We start from the raw sequence: 21,501 nt of genomic DNA on the forward strand, positions 1-21,501 counted from the left end.
CGAGGCTCCTTGTTTGGGAACATCCAATCAGATGTTTCCAGACTTCAAGGTAGAACTAAACACGTTCATAGGTTTAATTTGTAAATTACTGCTAGGAATCTGAGGGCTTCTATTTTAATAGCAGGCAGCCAATTGTGAATCACTGTTTGCTTAGCATTGTGATATTAGAATTCATTAATATGACCATCAGTAATAAATCCCAAACTCTTTTACAAATCATTGGTAAATACACTTCTGTCACTGCTAAGCGAATGTCTACAATAGAGAATAACTCCATTAGCAACATGATACCATTGCTTTTGTTTTTGTAAGAGAAAAAAGAAACAAGAGGTCTGTACTATGACTTCCGCAGTCATAATTATCTTTTCTACAGCACAGTTTCTTACCTGATTTGGTCTGCTGACAATTCTTTAAATAACTTTGGGTCAGATCCTCAGCTGGTGTACATCAGAAAAGTAAGGTAGCTGATTTACAGCAGCTACAGATCTGACCCTCTATATGTAAAATGATATTAAACTGTAAACCAGACAAAGACAGGTGGAAATGCAGAAGAAGCCAAGTATGACTACTCATTAGTATGGAACACCACCAACACTTTTACAATGAATATTATATACACTGAAGTGGTAACCTTGAAGTGCAATTGAACAAAGATGCTTTATATTAAGTTATTCATGCTTTCTTCCTTCTTTTTGATTTAAATGTGAAATTAATTGCTATCACTCAACGATATCAGAAGACAACTTCAGGTTCATTTAATATTTATTGGTTAGTAACTATAACATAGATGAATTTTGTAATATACTCCCGCCAATTTATAATATTATTCCTTTATAGACCAACTGTCTATATCCTAAGTAAAGAAATCACTTTCAATTTTCCTCTTTTGAGCTATTCAACTTTACTGCTACAAAAATGATTCTTTTTGTTAACAGTCTATAAGTATATCTAATATAAAATTAATTGTATAAATACATACATATATGCATGGATGCACGTTTATAATCATACTAAAGTGGGATTCAATATCGAAGAGGAGGGGAACCGTTTGTTGTTTTCATTTAGGGCCGTGGCCAAAGCCTCTTGAAGTCAATGAGAATCTTTTCCTTGGCTTCAGTAGGGTTTGGGTTGGGCCCTTACTGCATTTTATGCTGTCTGTGTCTGTTGTAGAAAAAGGGTTGGTTCTAATCAAATGGTGCTTTTTTGCTTAGGCTTCAGATTACCTATAATATTATCTTTCAAAGACTCAACAATAAATTTAAAATGTAATATGAATACAGAGACTGGAAGAGTGGAAATGAAATGAATAGGTGAACATAAGTCAGACGTGTGATTTGACATTTCCATTCACACCATTTTACAGCCAATGATTTCTACATCTTCTTTTTACACAATATCGTCTCATTTTAGCAGCTTTGTGGTTATAAATTAAGCTTTAGACCTGTATGTATCATCTCACTTTAAACTATAACCTAATTTTCCTGTAAATATAATTACAGAATAATAAAGCTACAAACATGCTGGAAGTCAGTAATTTTGATTAGTTAAGAATAGCTGGCTGAAGGCTATTTGCTCTATGAAGGACATTCTGTATAACAACAGAATTTAAACGATAAATTAATTGGTGTTTGTCACTGTCTTTGTTAATCCAGGCATGAAAAACACAGACACATACGAAAGGTTCTCTCCAATGTTTCTCAAGTTTTTTGGCAGAGACTGGCCAAGCCAATTAGAGTGCACACCCTGCCTGTCAGAAACAAAATGGCTTCCACAGAGATCTTCAACATGGGCCCATTTTCTCAGCATCTCTTAACATGTTCACATTTATTCACCTACAGTGTCACCAACTGTTTCCTTATGTTCCTCGTTCAGATAGAGTCTACTCTATTAATGGCCAGCACGGGTAATGCAAGGCTAGGTTTTAACTAGAGCTTCACATCAGAGCAGTGAAATATTGAGTCTAAAACTGAAGTATATCTAGCACATTTCTGTAATGTGCTCAATGTGACAGATCTTAAAAGACCAAAGGAAGATGAACCACCACCAGCACCACCCACTCCCACACACACACAGACGATGGATACAAAAGAAACAGAACTCCTTTTACAGCTTTTGGCATCAGCTTGCCAATTAGATTTCTTATTGGCATAGTCCAGACTGCTAACAAAAAACTGCCCACCTCAATGGCTTAATATACTTAATGTATGACTTTAACACACAGCACAATTGTGTTTTGGAGAACTAACCCCAGTCCTCTCCTTATGGTTTAGGAGAAACCATTTTCCTTACAAATTAAAACAAAACCAAATGCTTCGTTGGGCCTTTGACTCTCTTAAATTTTAACAGTGAGGACCTGGGGGGTGCATTTGTGAGGCTTCTGTCTCACAGTCCTGCCTTCATTCCCCAGTGTGGTTCTAAAGTAATGACCTTAGCATTAGCTCAGATGGCTAAAGTCTCCTTTTAAGGGCAACCATTTTGAGTAACACTGAAAAAGTTGTAAAAAGAGTTGTGTAGGGATTATGAGAAGGAATTGAACCAGCAGTTTAGAGTGACTCCATTCTGCCAACGAGACACAGCAGGGCAGGTGTATGGAGTACGACCAGAGAGTGTGTGGTTTTAACACAAATATCTAAGATCTGCTGCTTGCCAATGGAGAGCTAAGCCATCGCCTCCCTTGGTGATGAGTTGTTCCCAATCACAGAGTAGCAAGAACACCAAACAAGAAGAAAGACAAGACAGAAATAAAGTTCTCAGCTCATTCTTACATTCTCCAAAATTCGTAGAATTGATTTCTCTCTCTCTCTCACCCTTGCTCAGTCCAGTTGCAGGCGAAGGTGACATAGCTGCAATATTAATTTTACAATTTTGCAAAGCTTAATGTATCCCCTTTCCTGTTAAATTCATTTTAATTTACTTTTGACTGATATGGATTCAGTTAGGCTTTCACATATATTATTGCAAAGGTCATAGCTGCTGTGGATTAAAGCAGAACCTGCTGGTCTATTGAATTTGATATATCTGAATGCTAGTTTTTGTCACAATGTACGTATCTGTCTGGAAATACTTTAAAAACAGATTTTTACAAAACACCTTTACAGCTCACGTAACACAACGTCCACTGTCATGAGACAGCTACTGGAGTCAACTTCTACAGGATATAAATCTCATCTCCAGCATTAGAAAAGACTATAAACATATGAAAATGAACACTGAAAACATTTTCATACACTGGTGCTTTATTAGAGTTCCTTTTAATTAAGTGTTACTCTGTAAGCTCTCACCTCTGTCCTTTCACGTTGGGTAAAAATCTATTATCCATTGCAACAACAACTTAAATAAAATGATGGACATGCAAATACACCTGGCAGAATCCGTTTACTGTGCATAAGTCGCTAGATCATCTAGGAGTCAACACCCTTAGTAATGATAATGTACTCAGCTAGCCACAAAAGTTTTAAGGCCCTGATTCAGCAAGGTGACTTAAGCATATACCTAACTTTCACTACGTAAATAGGGACTATTCTAGTGTTGAAAATTACTGTGATTTGATGCAAATCTCATGATACTTTATATTCTTCTTAAATCCCCAGCGGCTGAAACAAGTGATGATATTATAATCTCAGAGTTTTTTTCCATTAATTTTCTAGTGCTCCTGGTGAAGGAAAATAGCTTGAAAACATGACGTGGGTGCTTCCTCAAACCAGAAGACAGACAAAAAGAACCCCAAAGAGACTGTTTATTTAAAAAAAAACAAAACCCAAAACACTTGTGACTTTAGAACGCTTGGGGTTGGCAATAACACTGCTACTCATGTGTTTAAAGTCAGTCAAGTGCTTCAGTACCTTGCTTATCAAGGGACTACGTTTGTGACAGATGACCATTAGCAAAGTGCACCCATGAATCAGCTTTGTAAATAGATTTTCTCTGCAGCCGTTTCTGTTCATACGGCATGCTGTAAATATTAAGATCCTTTTAAACAAGACATTCTCTAAGGGTATGGGCACATCTGTGTGTCCAAGAGTATGAATGTAACTGTTTGTTTCATATTAATATAATGACAGAGAACATAGCTCTACAGAAGGCCCTTTTACTAGACTATTGTCTTTAAAGCCAGTCTGATCAGAAGAGAGTTGGCAATTTCCTGAGTGTATTGTTTTATAGCGGGGGAGGTGTAACACTGGATATTATTGTGCTCATATTTTTTTATTCTATTTAATTGTTGGTGAGTGAATGCTACTTACTGTGTCAGCTTTGTTGTTTCTTTTTAATCAGATTTTGAAAAAAAACTATACATTATCTGCCTGAAAACAAAATGCAAATACTAAAGATAAGCAGAATATTTTAAAAGCTTTAAAATTATTCTATAGTGTTCTGCTTTATTTTTAATTAAATGTTTAAGCCCTTCAAAGAGATTCATTAACACATCTGCAATTTAGATTAATTCATTTTGTCACTGCTGTTTTGACAGATGGCCATATGTAGGATATGGTATTTTGCAAAGCAATCAGGCCACATGAGAAAAATGTGACAACAGATTGTGCTAATCTTCAAGGAAGTTTAATAATAAATTGAAATATAAAAAGCATATCATAAAAATATATTTTCAATAAAAGGGCATAAGATGTTAGAATTGTGACACTGATAACCCTTCAATTATTCCTCCTTCCATTGAGTGCTCTCTACCCATATAATGTCTGGATCTTGGAAAGGATCCATTTTTCAAACTCAAGGTACATTCTCCCCTCGGCTACACACACAACTCCCATTAGCAGTAATGAGTTTTAATCATAAAGGAGATCACGCTGCTAAAACTTAGTGGAAGTAAGTGGTAAATTATTACAACCACTAAATGATCTGGTTTCAGGATTTACTCCTTCACTCTCCATTCTTTAAGGGCTTGATCCTCCAAAGTGCCCTGTCTTCAGGCCATGATGCAACGAAGCACTTAAGCTCAGCCTTAACCTCAAACATATGAACAGCCCCATTGGCTTTAGTATCTGAAGTTAAGCTTTATTGAATTGGGAACAGAGCACTCATCACCCATATCCAGTGTCAGTGAGAGTAAAGTGGGCTTCACATAAGAACATTAATTCATATATGTATTAAATAGAGTCGCAATTCCCACTCCAGCGGGTCCAAGGAACTAATTAAGATTCTTAGGTGAATGCTGTCACCTTGGGCTGACTGGATTATTTTATGTACATAACAGAGTATTTCTATGGCTCTCCTTATCATGGTATCAGAGTGCCTCATGAAGCCATTTAGATGGGTGTTTGTGACAGACAGAAGAGCTTAAGCACGGAAGCTGGAAGGGCATGATGTGGGGACAGGAGGCCGCATGTACAGAAAGGACTCTCAGAAGGAAGAAAGGGGAAAAAGAGAGAATTCTAGAACAAACAAGGAGGGAACCTCAGAAACAAGCCAATGGAGAGAGTTGAGGAATGGCCTCTGAAAGGCCTGTGTTGTCCCCTCCTGTTACACAGATGGAAGAACAAAACTGGGAAATACCCCGGCCATGTTGGAATGAGTGAATGAATTCCTTGCATCCATTTGCAGGTGGACAGGGAGGGTCTTACTCTGCTCAGCCTCAGATTTCAGCCTAGAGATCCAGGCAGGTGTTAATGCTGCTGAGCTAATAACAATGACTAATTAGTATGAGCTACTCAGTTAATTACAATGATCTAAATAGCTGCAGGGGGTCAAAGACAATGACAGCACAGTTCCCAATGCAGCCAGGCTGCAGGGAGAAGAGGAGAGCCAATGCAGTCAGGTGGAGGGCTAGTGTCCCTACAGGGTGGCTTCTACCTCTGCAGTTCTGGCAGGGTGGCCCTGAAGGACTGGAAAACCATCTTACCCCTCCTTCCTAATGACCTCTTGAATACTCATTGAGGTAATTTCAATCACCTAGGGCTCCATTGTTCAAGTGGGCCAAGAAGAGGGCTCTCTGGCTCAAGGAAAGAACCAGGCCTGCAGAGCCAGAAAAAGTATGTCAAATCCTTAGAAGGGAAAGAGAGAAAGACAGAGAAGCACAAACTCACGAGACACATTGCTGAGGCATCGAATCCAGAGAGACACTTCTGCACTCGAGAAACCTGTCACTCATGATTTGTTTTTTGGTTTTTTTTTTCATGCCATAAGATTTAAAAATGATTCGATTGGTTGGAAAAACCAACGAACTGCTGTACGTTCTGGGGTAATGTATCTTTGTATAAATATTTTGTCCGTATAAACTTACATTTTGCATGCTATGAAGTTTTTGTGCAAGAAGATCATCCTTTACGTAAATAAAAACAAAATCTAGAATGTGCTCCTTTAGCACAAACTATTTCAAGCTCTCTTGTCCCTAATTAAAAGAATAATATTGTCTGAAAGTATGCCTAATATGCTTCAAATATTGCTCTGAGAAGTTTTTAGAGGTTCTTCTCTCTAAGGCATTGTGATTAAAACAAGGCAAACACGTTTATTTTCATTGCAGAGAAGGAACCGACTGAAACCAATTTTATACTCTTGGAGTGGAGTCAAACTCTGCTCAACTATTAGCCGAGTGCATGTATTAATAATTAAAATAAATGCACTTACTGCATGCATTTGGTGTTGTGTATTTTAGGGTAGTATATGCTGGTAAAGACAGAAAGGCTCAGCAGTGTTCCCGGCCACCAAGAGTGAGACGGAAGTGCATTTCACCTGAGTTTTGGCAAACCAATTTTTCTTTCACTGACTTTAGCTCCCTTTTATAGTAACTGTTGACCTGTGACCCCTGACCTGATCCTACCAAGGTTATAAGACAAGCTTACTCGTGTGTGTGTGTTTGTGTGTGTGTGTGTAATTTGCTCTGAGTGATGCTAATATAGTTGAAATGCAAACAGGAAAACATACCCAAAAAAATTAACATTAAGACAGGGTTGGCATCAGGCTGAGGCCTAGCACGTATAGGTTTGTTAGCACAGAAGGCATAAAGTCTTAAGCATAATTACATGACCTACAGCAAAAGCAGTAAGAGTTTTTGTCATAAACAAGTTAATCAGAGGAAACAAACTAATGAAATCTTAATGGAATTTGGTGTGTGTGTGGGGGGGGGGTGTTTGAGCAACATGTACCCGTGTGGCTAACCAGGTTGAGGCATTGGAATTATTCACAAATGTATTGATACAAATAGCTATGTCAATAATCAGACCACCAGTTGTGATTCTCTGGAAGGCCCCATACAGGCAAAAGACAAAGGCTTAATTACATATGGTAACAGATATGTTAATGTTTAAAGAAAGGGGGTATCAAAATTGATGCATGTATGTTTTCTGGTAGCTTCATCGGAATGACATAATAGCCAAAACTGTCACTGTCACTGCCACTGATGGTGACCGCCACTGACTGACCTACCCTGTCTCTGTTTTCATGTCCATGATGTTGTGCATATGTCAACTCTGTGCATTGCTTTGCACTTTACTTCTAGTTAATGCTCTGTATTTTTCATTTGTGGATGGTTTGGGTTCTTGATTAAGATTTTTAGGTCTCTGTGTATACCCAACCAATCTCAAACTCAACGTGAATAAAATGTTCTTAAGTAGCCATTAGAATGATAAACCTGTTATTTGTAAAACAGTAATTTGAATTTGTCTAAGCTACATAACCAAGCAGCATTCACTTGCTATGAGAACTTTGAGATATTTTCAGAGGCAGTTGGGCAACTAACTCTGCTTCACGTCTTTGAAAGTCTCCTTAATGCCTGATTTGAAAATAAGTTAAAAAAGGGATGAAAAGAAGGACCTCAATATTTAAAATATTTTACTGGGTTTTGAACAGCGTTATGGTCTAAACCCACTTATCGGAGGCAATCAAAACTCATTCTTCATCCAAGACAAAACTGATTCTTTGTTAACACGAACTAGAAATAATTTGCTGATCTTCACAGCTTTTTCCCAGAACTTCACTTACGTGTATCAATTTAACGAAATGAAAGCCCAATATTTTAAACAACAATTTAAGAGATTCAATTCCTATAGATGAAAATCATAAAGAGTGGCTGCCAGAACTGTAGTCTTAACAACCACACCTGTTCAATACTCACGTCGGCTTTCATACATGCTCCTGGACTGGGCCCAGATTTTGAATGGATCTGGCTTTTTCTGTCCAGAGTTGTCCGGCTGCTCCCCAGCTGGTGCTTCAGTGGCAGGGTAGTCGGGAAGCACCTGAGTGGTATGGATGGGTGAAGCAGTGTGCGTGCTACGGTGGCTAGAGACGCTATGCTGGGAACTGTTTTGGCTGTCTTTCCTTTCAAGTGGTTGCTGAATGTAAGAAAGCAAGTGCGAAGAGAAAGAACAGAAGGTTAATGGTCTCTGAGTGGGTGTTTTCCATCATTCTTTCCCCCCCTTCTTTGATCACTGTTTCTGCGTGCATACAAATAAATATATACATCACATTTTGGTGGCCATCATTTCCAGTTAATGCCGAGTGCAGAAAATTTCCCCAAGACACACTTTGACAGACAGACTGGCAGAAGTAGTATGTAAAATGGAAAGAAATTAATCACAAAAAACATCCATCCTTCTGTGTCTCACCACAAAACAAATCAAAATTTCATTATAGGATACTAGTTTCAATGTCTTTTTTTTCCTCTATGCTAAACTACAAACATCTGTATTCAGATATCTTTAAGAGTTTAACATAAACCCACAAAAGCAAGGACAAAAAATCTCGGCAATCAGACTGAAAAGCCATTCTTAACTGCTACTGATGTAGGCATTTCAGACCTTGATATGCAAAATCACATCTCATTCACAGATCTTTGCAATCCTCAAGTCATAATGAGTTGGTTGGGAACAGAGTTCAAGGAAATTAAGATGCAAGACTTGAACCTCATAGCATTCATTAGATCCTTAACATTACCGAAAAATATTTACTTGCAATTTGATTTCCTTGTTTTAAGCAAGTATATTAAAACAAAGAAAAATGTTTCTACTTACATTCAAGGCTTATTCTACACAGCATGTCAAAAAGACCTGTCTTGTCAATATTTAGCTACATTGAGTATGTTGTTCTTAACTCACATTCACATAATTGGCTGCAATAATGTATGCAAATTAACAAGAGTCACATTTGCACTGCAAGAATTCATGCTACTAAAAATGTTTCTGAAGAGTTACCAAGAATGGGCAGTAAATATGTTTAAAACAATGCTCACTGTAGTCTATTGTTTCCACATTACAAAAGGGCCTTGTTGCTATTAATTGATTGGCAAATCTCACATTAAAAAGTGAAGCCAATTTTCACTTTTAATTCTGTGAAAGGTTAATTCCTATTTATGTTTAATTCCTATGAAAGGTTTCACCAGAGAGATCAAAGACCAAAAGGCATGGGAACTGAGCTATTTTCTCTTCTAGAAGTGCAACTTTAAAGCACATTGGTGCACCAATGTAGGAAACATGCAATGCCATTGTCTGTCTTTTATGCTTCTTTTATAGCTAACCAGACTCCTTCAATTTCTAATGCTATTTGTCTGGTTTCTCTTCTGGGCACCAAGGGCCTGATCTAAAGCCCACTGAAGTCAGTAGAAAGACCCACATTGGCTTTGGATCAGACTAGTGCTTCATTTGTAATGAAAGAGGTGCTGGGGCTCAAATAATTTTTTTATGTTCATAACTGACGCAGCAAGCCCAGAGGTGCCGGGGCTCTGAACTGCCAGGCCCAGAGGTGCCGCGGCTCAGCGCAGGCACAAATTAAGCACTGGATCAGACCTATAAATTCACCGTACAAAGCAAAACAAAGACATGCTTTCAGTGCACCCCCAATATGCACAGCATTGTAGCACATGTCTGTAAAGAACCACCCAAATTACACCGATACTGTCCAGGGTGTGGGACCATCATAGTGTCATTATTTGCAACACAGCAGCACACAGAGTCCCTAAGCAAGATCAAGGCCTCCTGGCTTTCCATGGTATACAGATACACGGGGATCGGATTTGCTGGGGCCCCGGGGTTGAAGCCAAAGCTCGAGCCCGAGGCCAAAGCTTGAGCCCCACTGCCTGGGACCGAAACTCAAGGGCTTCGGCCCTGGGTGACGGGGCTCAGGTTTTGGCCCCTCTGCCTGGGGCAGTGGGGCTCGGGCAGGCTCAGGCTTCGGTCCCCCTTCCTGGGGTCATGGAGTCAGTTTTGTTTTCAGAAGGGGGTGGGCGGAAGGTCGCGGTGCAATGAAGTTTGAGAACCCCGGCTTTCACTGATGCCTCCACTGACTTGAATATTAAATAAACTGTGTTCTTTAAAGTCATTTTCAACTGAGCAGGTCTGCTGTGACTTGCTCAGCAACCAGGTTTCAAACACAAATACCCTAACCGATTTTAAACATTTTTTCCTTTTCCTTCGTGGCGAAAGAAGCTAATTCACATACAGCCTTACTTGCCTACAAAATCCCAGGTTTTAAAGTAAGCCATTTTAAGACAGAGCTCTGCAAACAGCCTCTGAGCTGTGGATGACCACCCCTTAAACAACAGTTTTACAACTAAAAATGTCATTTTTGCAGCATGTTTTTTTTTGGTTGCTGTTGTTTTATTTTGTGGCAAATAATTAAATAACAAGAGCACCTCGTGAGCACAGTATACCAGGTTTCAAGCCAGTGTGATTGAATATAGTTGATTTAGAGAACCTTGATCATAGGGACTACAATAGAAAATCGCATTCAAGTCTTAGGTAACACTTGTAAACACAAGAACAAGGCACTAATATCATCTCCCTGGATAATAATCTTTTCTTTAGACAAGGAAGTTAAAAAAAATAAATCTCATTTAGATTATATGAGAAATGTAAACAATTTAAAACTAGCACTCAGTTCTAGAGTTCGAATCTGTATTTTGGATCTAACTGAAACTTTCTGTATGTCCTAGGCAAAACAAGCAAGCAAGCAAAAAAACAAAAACAACCCCTTCTTCCCCCTCCAACCCTTCATTAAGCTGGAGTTACTGCTGTAAAGGTACACAAATTGTGTAAGAAGGAAAAGTCCTTCTGCAACAACAAAACAACTTTAGAAAGCTAGGAATCTCTATGTTCAGGGTGCTCTTTAAAATAAAACAGAAATAAAAAGTATGGAAATGCACAATTATGATCACAACCTCAACCTGACTCAAAAAGGTGACGCTGTTGCCAAAAAAAAGCAAATGCAATTTTGGGTTGCACTCAGAGAGGCACAGAATGCAATTCACAGGATGCGATAGTACTGCTCTACTCCAAGCTGGTTAGGCCTCGGCTGGAGCACCATGTCCAATTTTGGTCGTCAATATATAGAAAGGATGTAGAGAAACTAGAAAGGATACAGAGCTGAGCAACAAGGTTGATCAAAGGGATAGAATGCAAGCCATATGAGCAAAGTCCAAAGGAACTGGGTATGTTTAGTTCGGAAAAGAGGAGATGGGGGGCATGATAGTTGTCTTCAAATACTTGAAAGGCTGTCATAAAGAATATGGAGAAAAGTTGTTCTCGCTTGCCACAGAGGGCAGGACAAGAGGCAATGGGTTCAAATTACAGCATCGCAGATTTAGATTAAATCTCAGGGAAAACTTCGTAACTGTAAGTACAAAGACGTACAGACAGCAGGACAATGGAACAAGCTGCCTAGGGAAGTCACGGAAGCACCTTCGCTGGAGGGTTTTCAAAAAGAGGCTGGATCGTCATCTTCCTTGGATGGTTTAGACACAACAAATTCTGCATCTTGGCAGGGGATTAGACGCGATGACCCTTGCGGTTCCTTCTAACCCTGTGGTTCTATGATTCTAAAAGTGACCTCACTATGACTGATTATTCTGGACAAGCTTCCGAATGCTCATGGGTGTTCAAATCTAAGAGGATCAGATTGTTGAGAGGCAGTGTAGACAAGAGGTTGCTACACCAAGGGTATGAACTTGATCATCATTGGTCAACTGACGTGCAAAACACAGAGTTTGGAGGGAAACGTCTAGGTCAAACATAAACCCCAAATTTATGTAACACCAGAATTCCTTACCCACACAGGTGAAGTGAATTAAGTGGACTCAACATTCTCACAGCCTGTAAATATCCCTAGGCCTTTATCATGACTTTCTTCACCCAAATAGATCCCAGTTACAGTTACAATGAGATTTTCCCCTCCCGATGTTTGCAGTATAAGTGCTGCAAATGCCTTTGACTGTACTGTTTTTACTTAGACCACCAGTAAAAATGAATAACAAGAAGTTACTTAATTTCCCAGCGTAGCGACTAGAGAGTAGGCAGAGCCATTCTGAATATGGCTTCTTGTAGTTATTCTGGGCTCATTTTTCAGCCTTCTGCAATGCCATTTCCAGCCACAATCACTCTCTTTCCCATGAAGCTCAGGGTCGAGCCAGCCTTCAATGAGGCTGCAATGTTAATACAGTGCTAGTCACCTGAGGAAGCTCATGTGTTGATACAGTACACTGCACCTTCCCTTGCAAAAGGCTGTGCGATGATTAACGGAAGTACAGGAAAACTATACATTCAAGGGAGTTTGTAGCAAACTATACTGCAAAACTAGGGTGAGGAAATAGGATTGTAAGTATCTCACAGAGTAGTGTTAAGCTGGAAGGTGTTAACTGCCACCAAACACAGACCCTGATGTACTAAGCACCATTCCTTCAAGCTAAATGTGACTGCTGAAACAACAGAAGCCACCACCTAAGGCAGCAGCTACGGGGCAAGGCCGGGACCAGCAGACTGCGAGCGAAGTGGTGGTGAACATGGCCCTGAGAGCAGCAGGGCCGATGTTCTGATGTGCCGGAGGGTGCTCAACCCCCAGCTCTTCCCCAGGCCACCCCCACACTCCACCCCTTCCCCCAAGGCCCCACCCCTTCCCACCCCCATCCTGCCTCTTCCCACCCCCGCTCCATCTCATTCCGCACCTTCCCCCAAGCACGCCCCACCCTTGTTCCTTCCCCCTTCCCCACAGTACCTCCTGCACGCCGTGGAACAGCTGATCATGGTGAGCAGGAGGCACTGGGGGGGGGGAGGTGCTGGGGGGAAGGGAAGGAGCTAATTGGAGGGGGGGGCACCAGCCCCGGTGCCTATGCCGGACAGAGAGAGAGAGCAAAGGTAGAGCCCTTTGGGCACAGGACTTGCTGGAAAAGCAGGCTTGGTAACGGTGAGCATGGAAACAGCCTGATATTGTTTTTTCCTACTGCGTTCAGGGAAACAGGACTTCGTGGACATACTTTGTAAACAAACGAGACTGTGCCAAAGAAACACCTAACTCATATCATCCACTTCTCCTCCTAACAGAAAGAGGCCGGCCAGCCCCTAAATACAGACTAACTGCTTGGGTCAGAAGGGAGCAGTCGTTTGTGGGGAGAGGTTGTGAACATGAACAATTTTAAGGCTGGGAAATTCAAAAGAGCTCAGCTACTATTTAGGCACCTAAACAATGGTAACACTTTCAAAAGAGCTCAGTGCCCAGAATGCTTAGCTGCCCTGGGGACAGATCATATATTTCGGTGCCTAGACTGGAACTGAAGTCTCTTTGGAAAATCTGGCCCCAGTTGAAGAGCTGCCTAGAATGATCCTTTCTCCCATGTGGGACATTTTGATACAAACCAAAAAATGTTAGCTCTCATCAAAGTTTTCTGGGAAAACGTTTATTTTTCAGCCAAAAAAATCAAGAACCCCCAAACAGAAAAATGTAAGCCCCACACTGACAAAAACTGAAATAGTTTCATATTTTTGGCTGAAAATGTTTACTTTTGGGTGCTTGGATGAAAAATCAAAAAATTGGCAAAGAAAGCAAACATTTTCTGTGAATATTTTAGTTTTACTCCAACACCCAATATTCTGCTGAAATATAGTTTTTACTGGAAACTTCAATTCGCCCTAGAGCAGTGCACTTTAAATCTGGCACCCAGCGCTTTTACAACTTTGGCCCTTCAAGCTCAGCTGAAAAGTTCTCGCTCTAAAAGGCAAATAAACACAAAATACTCCAGAATCGCCGTACATGAAAAGAATACAGATATAGATGGTTAGACATTACACAGCCATATATTCTAAAATAAAATCATTCAAAGTCACTTCCTCCTTCCTTTACCTACCAAGACCTATGTTCTGGCTCTCTAGGACTATGTCCCCTCCCCTCCTCTCTCCCTCTGCCTCCTCCCCCCCCTTGCTACAGCTGGTAATATTAGTTCATCTAAAGGAGTGTAAGGAAGTCGTCTCCCTCCTCTGTTGTGGTCTTAGGGCATGGCTACACTTGCCAGATGTAGAGCGCTTTGAGTTAAACCAGCCTTCGTAGAGCGCAGTAGGGAAAGCGCTGCAGTCTGTCCACACTGACAGCTACAAGAGCACTGGCGTGGCCACATTAGCAGCTCTTGCAACGGCCACAGAGAGTAGTGCATTGTGGTAGCTATCCCAGCATGCAAGTGGCTGCAACGTGCTTTTCAAATGGGGGGGAAGGGAGTGTGACAGGGAGTGTGTTGTGTGTATGTGGGGGGGAGAGAGAGTGTTGTGTGGTTTTGGGGGGGCTGAGAGCATGTCAGCATGCTGTCTTGTACGTTCAGACAGCAGCAGACCCCTGCTCTCCCCTCCCTTCCCCCCTGGCCTCTCTCTCTCACACACAGCATTCAACACTAATGGTTGCTTTGTCCCGGAGCAGATAAGTAGCCGGCTGTCAGAAACCGAGCTTTCAAAGGGCATATCTGCATTCCTGCAGCGATTCCAAAACAATGACAAGAGTGGCCACTTGACTTAAGGGGATTATGGGAAGTTTCCAGAGGCTGATCAGAGTGCAGTAAGGCAACACCTCATTCACACTGAGGCCCAAGTGTTTCAGCCAAGGTGCAACAAGCGTTCCTCTTCTCGCCGAGGTGGAGCACCAGCAGCGCTGTAGCCGTGAAGTCAGAGCGCTCTACGTGCCTTGCTAGTGTGGACGGGGAGTGAGCTAGGACGCCCGGGGCTGCTTTAATGCGCTCTAACTCGCACGTGTAGCCAAGCCCTTAGTCATTACATTAGCTGCTACGGCAGAGAATCACAGCACCTTGAACTCAGGTTACATCACATCAGGTGAGACTTAAAACTAATAATGAGATATGAAAAGCCTTCCAGCGCGCCTTCAGAAATGCATTTGTGCTTTTCTCTGTTTGCATGCGTATTCTCTTGGCGCCAAATCCTGCAGACATTGCATGTGTAATACCAATGGTCCTGGCCACAGCAAAACTCCCAGGGCCCTACAAATTTCTCTATCAAGACCGAGTCTGGCAAAGTTAAGCAGATATGGCAGGATGGGAGTAGGTTAATAGAACCAGCTGCAAAGCCAGGGCATGTCTGAGAAGGAAGCAGGCACTGGGCACTAGCTACCTGGGAGAGTGGGGGAGGGGGAATGTATCTGGGATTGGAGAGGGGCTTCATTAGGCTGCAGAGAAGGAAGGGATGAGCAGTGAGCTGGGCGAAGGAGGAACAGGAGGGGATTTAAGATCTGAACTTGAGTTTACTCTGTAATGCAGTACAGAAAACAGAATGGGGCCCTGGTTTAAGATCCGTCTACCAACATAAGGGCTGACTGCATGTGGCTTATTTAAGAGCAGCTAACTTATTAATCAAGAAGTAAATTTTATTTCAAAGGCCTCTTGGAGAACAGTGAAGGTGAAGACGACGACAGGGGCTACATGAATACCATGCCACATGTTACACAGGTGCAGCGACAATAGCTCACGTAGTGGTGCCTGGGGAAAAGACTCTGGGCCTTGGCATCTCTACCACGAGGCTGTGATGTTTGCATCACCACCCTGCCCCGGCAACCGCTAGGGGTGCCAAAGAGTCAAGCCCTGAAAATCTTGCAGGGCAGTTTCAAGGCAGGATCTCAGGCAAGTCCCCTCCCTCCCACCCCAGTTGCGGAATGGTCTGTATCGACTGGAATGGCTGGGACTCAATGCCAATGCAGTTATATTCTGAAACCATTCCTCCTCCACCCCCCACATCACACAATTCAACACAGAACCTGTATTTAATTAACTATAAAAAGGACGTTAAAGGAAGTTATATTAAAAATAAAAGTAAAATATTGATAATTTTTTTATCCTTTTCACTTAGACTAAAAGAGATTGTATTCTATGGGCTGGTCACTCTGCTCCTTTTCCTTTAAGGAGTGTGACTGTTCGACTTCCACGTACTCTAAAATAGCTGCCACGATGTATCAATATAAGATAGTATTATCCACTAATTGCTGGTGCAAACACTCCGTTTTATATCTAAACAGAGGAGGAAGGCTGTTTTTATTGGATTCTTCCTTTTCGGATGGAACAGCACTGCCTGGGGGTGTGGTGAAAAATATCAAAGGGTTATGCAGAAAGGTAAGAGAGCTTTCAGGAGTGTAACATGCAAGGAATCTGGTTGCTTTTAGTGAAGGAAATGGTTTCTCTGCAAGCAAATCCCATGGGGGGAAAAGAAAAAAAAAAACCTACAGCTGGGGGCTGGTAAATTCATTAAAGACTCCAGAACTACACCTGTTTGTAAACAGTCTCTTTGTTCATATAGAGAGGATTATCCCTACATGGATTTAGGTGTCTCACAGATTTAAAATGCTTCTAATGAATCATTGTTCACTTGGCAGGTGTTTAACACAGCATCAGATTAATAAGGAGATGATGTTACATTTCCTGATTCTGTGAGGGCACCTGTTTTTAAAAATCAAAGTTCATTCATCATATGACAGTTTAATGAATAAAGGTTATAAATGTCTTATATCAATTCAACTATTCCTTCTCTGACAGGGGAAAAAATGCAGCAGCAAAAAATAATCTGCTTGGCGTGTACATATTTTACACACTTGTTTCTATTTTACCAAAGGCTGAATTAATCATTGACTATGACACAGAAGTAAACGCATACGGTCTGACATTTCTGTGATTTGAGTGAGAGCACAAACTGCACTTCTCCCTCTCAACATTAATGCAAACTGACAATGGTATAGGCCTGAAGTCATGTGACTTTAATCAGCACTGCTCTAAGCCATCAGAATCACATTAATTATTTCAGGGCTATCTTTTGGGATGAACAGAGAACTCGCATTAAAAGCAGGAGATTCTGCTCATCTTCTTAACAAACCTCTTACCGAGCTTTACAGAAAGGTGGACTGTTAGCAGCTGCAGCTATCGGCACCCACAACGGACCGTCAGTGAACTTTCACAGGGTCTTATAGTATTGCAAAGACCTCACTCTTGGGACTTTCCCAATGCTATTGGGAAATAAGCCTGCCTTCTTCACTACCCCTTCAAATAAATGGAAACTTTCACCTTGTAAATATCTCATTTCATGGAGAATATTCAACCCTTTCCCAGACTCATAAACATCACGTTATTTTTGTTCCACTATACTAGGAGCTGAGCATTAATGACACTTTAGACCGTAGCTTCTAAGCTACTAGCTAACACGTCAACCAGGTAACGGTTCTACAGGGAAACAAGATTAGAAAGGACAGGGAAATATTGATTTTTTTCTTTCTCTTGCTCCCCCCCCCCTTTTTTTAAATAAAGGATCCCACACCTGCAGTACAATGCTGCTAAAGCCAAGCTAAACAACAAAAGATGCCCTACACAACAACTGAGATATTTCCAGTGCTGGGGCAGCTAACAGTATCCGCTGGAAACTGTAAATATGCATGATTTGTCTTTCTGTAAATATACATGCTTTAATATTTCATAAAATCATTCAGCAGCTGGTGCATGAGAAAGATCAGGGAGTAAATGCAAAAGGCTGGAATCTATGGACACCACTGATAGGAATTGTTCGCTGGAAAGAAGGTGGAGTGTCCCATCTTTCAAAAAGGAAACAATGGCTGGGGGGGGGGAGTGGGAGGGAGGTAAGGGAGGAAGAGCTCCCTCAGCGGGGAAGAGGATCAGTAAACCTCTAGCCTTTTTTGCCAACAAGCTCCCTTTCTGTTCTGAATTCTCCTCTCAGATCACCATGCAGCACAAGCTGTGCAAAGCAATCCGTGTTGGAACAGACAGACAACTTAAAACAATCCACACCCCACATGAAAAAAAAATCAATCAATCAATCAGATCAAAACCACCAGCCCCCTCACACAAAACAGACAAACAAAAACAGCAGGTGAGAAGGTACTTACCGACTTTGGGCTCTTCTTTGGGACTGGCAATCCTGAAAAAAGGCAACAATGAAAAAATAAACATTAGCATATAAATGTTACTTTCCTAAAAAAAAAAATCCCTAGGTGTATCATCTGAATGTAGCCATCTGCAGAGTTATGTCAGATTTTGTTCTGGCATTGGAGTTACCAGTCTGTTCATATCGAATCAAAGAGGAGGGAGAGAGAGAGAGAGAGATCTGCATTAGCTATGCTGACTTGTGCTGCAGCAGCCTGGAGGCTGGGGAAAGAAATTCACAGACCTCAGCGGCCTGGGAAATTGAACACTTGGACAGAATCTCAAATGCTCCCCTGGATTAAGAGAGACTTAGCTTACAATTAAGCCAAGGATATTTCCTTTTGACGCGATCGGCTTGTCAATTTTATCGGACCAATCAGAACCACAGAAGAGTAACAGGTTGATTTTTTAAAAAGTGTCTCTCTAGAAATAGATTTTTAAAAGGAAATTTGTATTGGCTTTAGATGAGAGGCTCAGGCTGGCAAAGCAAAACAAAAGCACAAAGAGGGATAATCTTTATCCCTAAAAGGGATCATTTACAAATATGGATATTACTGACAAAACACACAAGTTTTCTTCAAGTCCACTCTAGATACGTAGCTATAAATATGATCAATTTCAGATTGCTGTAACTTGAAAATAAAATGCTAAGAATGTCTTGACTCTGATGTGCACGTAGTGGGCTGAGGTGAAAGGTTTAGGTAGTTCGGGATGATGGGAATTTTTGGGGATGATCAATGATCATGATCAAAATGCAAAGAAAGAAACAATTTAAAAGCGCGCAGTAGCAGAGAGAAGGGTGATTTTGCCCATTGAAGCCAGCTCGTTAATTGGTATGATGAGCTCATAGACCTGGGAGATCCCAAGACCGATTTTTGCTGACTTCCTCTATCAGTGGCGTAATGGCCAATGGCAATGAGGTGTAAACTTGTTGGACATGACCTACGATATAGGAAAAGCTATTCTGAGCAGATAGATTAAAGAAAAAAATAAATTATTTTCAATTAAAAAAAAAAAAGGGTTCTCGCCTCAAACCTGTTTCCTTATGTGGCATTCCAGAAAAAATAAACATAAAAACGAAACACAGATTACACTGCACATTAAGTGCTCAGTAATTCGGACATTCAAAATCTGCTTTCATCTTTAGGATGCGATTTATGTGGCATTTATGCAACATTATGTTTCCTACTTTATACACTTTGTTTGCACTAAAAACCATGCTCCTGTCTAACTTTTATACAGGAAGTAAAACAAGTTATGCAACTGAAATATGAATTGTTACAGCAAGAAGTTCATCTTACGGTAATTTGCAAGATATCATCTATGAATATGGAATATCTACAATTACAAATGATAAACAGTACCCGCTTACCGCCTGCTGTCAGACTTGTATGTAAATAAGACTGCATAAGACAAAATGCTGTTGTCTGATTTTAAATTAATTGTTTTCAACGATTGGGGAGTACTAGTGCTCTAGACATTATCCTGTTTGGTGCATTATCAGCAAATAACTAAGACCCTCTAGGGCAGTGATTGATTGTGGGGTAGTGGAATATCAAAACTGTTTATACGAAACAAATAAGATTGCAGCTTTGTTTTAAGCAGACATTGCCTGCATTCATGTAACACAATCAAAGAATAAAGCACCAACGAACAGTTTTCATGACAAGTCACATTTGTAACAGTTTATCACATATTACAGTATATATTTGCATTCTTTGCAAGAGACACTCTTTCTGATTAAATGGATCCATCACCCCCCGACCCCCCCCCCGCAGAGTTGGCACTATAGCAATCCAGTTGTTCTCCAAAAGTTAAAACTGTAGATGCAACTGAGCTGTAGGTTCAAAGTGAACTCGATATTTAGTTTATTGCACCAGGGTCATTACATGTTAAAATGTAATAAATATGAACTTCTGAACAAGCCTTTCCTTTAAAATTTGTCATTAATTGCAGCTGCTACAATCCAAAAAGATCGAAAATGGCTGAAAAATGATGGAAAATACACACAAGGCCATTGTTTCACAGGCCCTCCAAAGGCTCATGAATCTTACTGTGTCACTGCTCTGTGCCAGACTTTGCTACAGAGCAAACAATAATTGACTTTTTACCAAAACAAGCAACTGTGCATGTTCAAAACACGTCAGTAACTTTTGTTGGGACAAAATGAGGGGATAACTTGTGTTAATGCTTTGCTTTGTAAATCAAGACCTAATTTAAAATCCGAGTTTCTGCTGTTGTGGGCCAAACTTGGCGATAATAGACCCCAGTTTCTAATATGCATTCCCAGCTGAAGGAAAGGATACAGTATAGAGCAATAAGACACATCATCTGCAAGCAGAGACAACTCCTACGGGGGCTGTTACTGGTGAGAACACACTCACTGAGGGGAAAACTAATGGCACAAAGTAATGGGCGGAATAACTTTTGGCCAGTTGCCACTGCACATCAAATTCAGGATGGTAAGGATCAAAGGTGCTACTGCCTGGTTTATGTAAAAATGGTGATAGTCTCCAACCCCTAGCAGATATACATCTGCCTCTGAAACACACAGAATCATAGAATATCAGGGTTGGAAGGGACCTCAGGAGGTCATCTAGTCCAACCCCCTGCTCAAAGCAGGACCAATCCCCAACAAAACCATCCCAGTCAGGGCTTTGTCAAGCCTGACCTTAAAAACTTCAAAGGAAGGAGATTCCACCACCTCCTGAGGTAACCCATTCCAGTGTTTCACCACCCTCCTAGTGAAAAAGTTTTTCCTAATATCCAATCTAAACCTCCCGCACTACAACTTGAGACCATTACTCCTTGTTCTGTCATCTGCTACCACTGAGAACAGTCTAGATCCATCTTTTTTGGAACCCCCTTTCAGGTAGTTGAAAGCAGCTATCTAATCCCCCCTCACTCTTCTCTTCTGCAGAATAAACAATCCCAGTTCTGTCAGCCTCTCCTCATAACTCATGTGTTCCAGACCCCTAATCATTTTTGTTGTCCTCCACTGGAAGCTTTCCAATTTTTCCACATCTTTCTTGTAGTGTGAGGCCCAAAACAGGACACAGTACCCAGAGGAGGCCTCACCAATGTCGAATAGAGGGGAACGATCACGTCCCTCGATCTGCTGGCAATGCCCCTACTTATACAGCCCAAAATGCCATTGGCCTTCTTGGCAACAAGAGCACACTGTTGACTCATATCCAGCTTCTCGTCTACTGTAACCCCTAGGCCCTTTTCTGCAGAACTGCTGCTGAGCCATTCGGTCCCTAGTCTGTAGTGGTGCATGGGATTCTTCCGTCCTAAGTGCAGGACTCTGCACTTGTCCTTGCTGAACCTCATCAGATTTCTTTTGGCCCAATCCGCTAATTTGTCTAGGGCCCTCTGTA

General features: G+C 41.1%; 1 protein-coding gene across 50 annotated transcripts in view; it reads right to left on the bottom strand.

Annotated features, from left to right (window-relative positions):
- Window positions 1-21,501, bottom strand: part of MAGI1 (membrane associated guanylate kinase, WW and PDZ domain containing 1) — a 477,139-nt gene that overhangs the window by 27,172 nt on the left and 428,466 nt on the right. For 29 of the 50 annotated variants that reach the window (XM_043550815.1, XM_037903487.2, XM_037903486.2 and 26 more), the window contains 3 exons: window positions 18,085-18,116; window positions 8,066-8,282; window positions 2,766-2,843 (listed from right to left, as the gene is read on the bottom strand). In XM_043550815.1, the coding sequence (XP_043406750.1) occupies window positions 2,766-2,843; window positions 8,066-8,282; window positions 18,085-18,116 (327 nt within the window). The remainder of the gene's footprint in view (window positions 1-2,765; window positions 2,844-8,065; window positions 8,283-18,084; window positions 18,117-21,501) is intronic. The other 21 variants (XM_043550820.1, XM_043550829.1, XM_043550828.1 and 18 more) reach the window with 1 other exon arrangement.

The sequence above is a fragment of the Chelonia mydas genome, chromosome 7 (assembly GCF_015237465.2).
Source record: "Chelonia mydas isolate rCheMyd1 chromosome 7, rCheMyd1.pri.v2, whole genome shotgun sequence".
NCBI classification, from domain to species: Eukaryota; Metazoa; Chordata; order Testudines; family Cheloniidae; genus Chelonia; species Chelonia mydas.